The sequence below is a fragment of the Acanthisitta chloris genome, unplaced genomic scaffold (genome assembly GCF_000695815.1).
Source record: "Acanthisitta chloris isolate BGI_N310 unplaced genomic scaffold, ASM69581v1 scaffold2749, whole genome shotgun sequence".
Taxonomy (NCBI): domain Eukaryota; kingdom Metazoa; phylum Chordata; class Aves; order Passeriformes; family Acanthisittidae; genus Acanthisitta; species Acanthisitta chloris.
Genome location: NW_008690636.1, coordinates 28,415 through 32,107, shown reverse-complemented (window position 1 = coordinate 32,107; position 3,693 = coordinate 28,415). Strand labels below are relative to the sequence as shown.

Here is a 3,693-nt window from a genome sequence, read left to right as displayed (position 1 = left end):
TGTATTATAATAATATGTATTATAATATATGTAAATCTATCACCTTGATGACCAAGTGCCATTAACACTGTAGTTTTGTCCTTACAACACACCTAGCATTCATCTGAGCTTAAGAACAGCAGAATGTTCTGTATTTCACTTGTAAACATGAATGATTAGCTTTGGAGAGTTTGAGAGGAAAAATGTGCCTTGCATTTCAAAATTGCTCAGGAGAAGATTTATGTTGGAGACAGCAGTGCAGTTAGGAACAGCTGTCAGTTTGAAGGTACTGGTAATGGCCTAATCCTTTTCATCTACATAAGTGCTTTTCAGAGTATGTCAATATCGTGTTTGTTCCATAGATGGTGAGACAGCAGCTCCAGAGTTAATGCTGCCTGCTTTTCAGTTGATCTTCTAAACAGTTTTAACTATTTGAGCAGCCAGGGGAAACTGTTTTGGTGCTGATGCTGAATAGTATTTTCAACCTTTAGATACAGTAGCAGGATGTTTTGTTTAGCCCTCTGCATATATTTAAGCTGTAGCCAGTTTAAAACAAACAAATGAACCAACCCCCTAGGGGATAGTGATACAGCTTGTGGCCAAGGGGAGGGAGGTGGAAACCCCAAACCTTCCTGTGGTTTTTGTGTTGCAACAGCAGGTTTGTTTCCTAAGCGAAAATCTTCAAAGAGACTGGTTAACTGAGAGCTGTATATTACAGTATATGTCACGGCATTCAGTCCCACCCAGTTCATGGTTTTATGTACATGTAAAATAAAAAAAAAAAAAAAAAAAAAAAAAAAAAACCAGAAGACAGTTTGTTCAGCCAGGATGTCCCCTGCTGTTCCCAGTGATATCTACATGCAGAAGATGCACTTCTGTTGAGACCTGGATTACATCTAGCTACAGAAGTGGTGAAGGATTTATCATCACAAGTGAAGTATTTTCGCCAAAGATCTGACCTCAAGAAGAGTAAAAACAGGAACATTAAGGCACAGTGTTTGTTTGCCTGTTCAGTAATGTTCCACTTCAGTATCTTTGAAATTCAGAAAGCGTTTCGTATTTTCATCTCTGTATAGTTTTATGCATAAAGAATCAGGGAAGAACTAGGGAGAAAGAAGAAATCAAGTACAGTGAGGAGAATTCTTACAGCTTCTGCATCTACAGCCTTAAAGACATAGTTTAAAGTACATTTCAGTCCCCAAAGCCTGCTTACAGATGTGGGTCTGCGTGGATTCGAAACTCAGCTTGAATGCTGAGGCTGCCTTCAGTCAAATATGTAATTGTATTTAATGTATGCCTCTGTAAAACCCACACATAAGACATCCTGAAAGAAAGCTTAACCCTCTCTTTTTTTTTCTTTTTTTTTTTTTTTTTCTGTTTCTGCAGGAAACTATGCCCCAGACACCAGTATTTTCAAGCATGCTTGGTTCCAGTTGTAGTGGGCAAGTGCAGCCAGACATGGGAGAGAGATGTGTGGACCCTGTTTATCAGGATGGGAACCTTGTTTCTGGATCACTGGAGGCCTTGATAGAGCGCCTGGTGCCCACCATGGACTATTACCCAGATGTAAGTACCCACTGAAAGGCTTTTTTTCTTTCCATGCTTTTCCTGCATTAGTGTCTGGATGGATGCTCTCTCATTAAATCCTGCCTCCATCTGATTCTAGATTAAGATGTAGACTAAAGATGCATTTCTTTTAACTTGCAATATTCATTCACTAAAGATGTTGCCCAATGGGGATACTCTCTGTTTTTAAATGAGAACACTTGTTAGAAAGATATAGCCATGTTGAACTCAAATGAGTGCCTTAAGAACCAATTAAAAGCAGCATTAGCCACAGAATTTTCATCCTTCTAAGCTGCTTTAGCTCTAATGCAGCCAAGATTAACTACTAACCAGATTCTACCTAGGGAAGCAGACCTGAAAACAGCTCTAGTATTTTTTTCCCCTTAATTTTCTATGTATCTCCTAGTTAGGCCAAAATAGATTTTAATTAAAATATTCTCTTTCACAAGACATTCTAAGGGGCCAGAGCTGTAATAATGTATGTTCCTGAGCCTGCAAATGATTTTGTAACTGGTTAGATGTCCTCAGTGCAGTACCCTGAAGTAAATACTACTTAGAACTCTAGGGTATGCAGTAAGAACCTGAACCTAGGTTATTATTAAGAAATCACTTTATCACTTAAAATTACCCCTTGTACCCATTAATGAAAGTCACTATTTAAACAAGCTGACAGTGATTTGAGAGGCTATATAGCATGTATTCTATTTGAGCACTGAAAAAGCAACAGCTGTGGCAGAAGTATGCCAGAACTTTGTAAAAACTAACAAGAGGGCAGAAAATTGCAAGCGTTATTAACTTGTGTGTTGAACTTAATGTTTGGAGTAGTGGGCCATGCTATAGCTTGTATGTTTCTCACTCTAATTTGTGGAGAACATTTTATTGTGGTCTCATATCAGTCGTGCTGAAGTCCCTTCAAGCTCCCACATATACAGAACAATCTTCACAATCTCCATCTACAAAGAAAAGGGACTCCCCATATGAGAGTCCAGTGGGTATATGCAGCAGAATTGCCATCGATCAACAGTAGAGGCTTAAAAAAGGCAAAATCAGGATAGTTTACTCTTGCAGTTCAAAACTAATCCTAAACCTTACATTTTAACCTGGTTAACATACAATTGTGCTACCAGTACCAAGTCCTTTATAAGACTCATAGGGATAACCATTGTCAGACATTAAATCTCTGCTCCCGCCCCCAAATACATAGTGTAGAACATATGTACAGCAGAAAGCAGTGGGTAAAGCTGGAGTAGTATACCAGTGGAATAGCTTTAGGCTACTATAATTAAGCCTTCCAAGGAGTCAGTTGCTTGTCTTTTGTATGATGCAAGAATATGGTTACTTGCTGCTTGGATTTCTGGACTGCAGCTAAGTTTTCTTAAGTAGCTGCTAATACACATCCCTTATTATAACTTGTAACGGAAGATTTATTTATAACACAGCTGCTTTGAAAATGGTTCCATGAAGTGAGCATTACTTAATGGGCCTGCAACTCACTCTGGAATGCTGCTAGTTTCCTTGGTGCTATGCCCTTATACCCAGTGCAAGGGAGCGTTACAAACCAAGCAGTCATAGACTCCACCCTGCAAGCTGCAGTTTCAATAGCCAGCTGACAGCTGATGATCCAACAGGAGCACTCAAAGAGAACTCCAGGGAGAGAGAGAGATGGAAAACTGCATTAAACCAAATTCATCTCCTCTATAGCATGACACATACCTTTGGATAAATCAGATCACCCAATTTAGCTGAAAGGATTCATTATAAAATGAGTAGATATGTAAGCTCTGAACAACATAAAGAAGGAGCTATAGTCGAGTCATCTTCAAACCCAAGTTTTATATTTCAGTTCAGTTGCATGTTTATACTTCATTTCATGCTCATTTCTATTCTAGTGAAGTTGCCACAGGGGCTTAGTGATAGCCATTTAGGCTGATATCCTGTCAAAAGAGTAGTCAATCCTGTATGTTTAAGAGAAAAGTATAAACACACCTCAGTTTCACATCTCTGGCTACTCATGCAAAGAAAGGCAGCAAGATATCACTCATTAATTCACATCAAGAGAAGCCATTGGTAATGTTAGCAGAGGCTACCCTAGTTTCAGAGTGACATACATGTAAGTTGCAGTACTCATCCAAACTTTTGGATTAGTAC

At 38.9% G+C, this 3,693-nt stretch overlaps 1 protein-coding gene across 2 annotated transcripts in view; it reads left to right on the top strand.

The window, feature by feature from the left end:
- The first annotated feature begins 1,368 nt into the window (after positions 1–1,368).
- Positions 1,369–3,693, top strand: part of RASGEF1A (RasGEF domain family, member 1A) — a 22,477-nt gene continuing 20,152 nt past the window's right edge. Inside the window, exon 1 of one of the 2 annotated variants that reach the window (XM_009081871.1) lies at positions 1,369–1,545. In XM_009081871.1, the coding sequence (XP_009080119.1) occupies positions 1,372–1,545 (174 nt within the window). In that variant the 5' untranslated portion in view covers positions 1,369–1,371. The remainder of the gene's footprint in view (positions 1,546–3,693) is intronic. The other variant, XM_009081872.1, reaches the window with a different exon arrangement.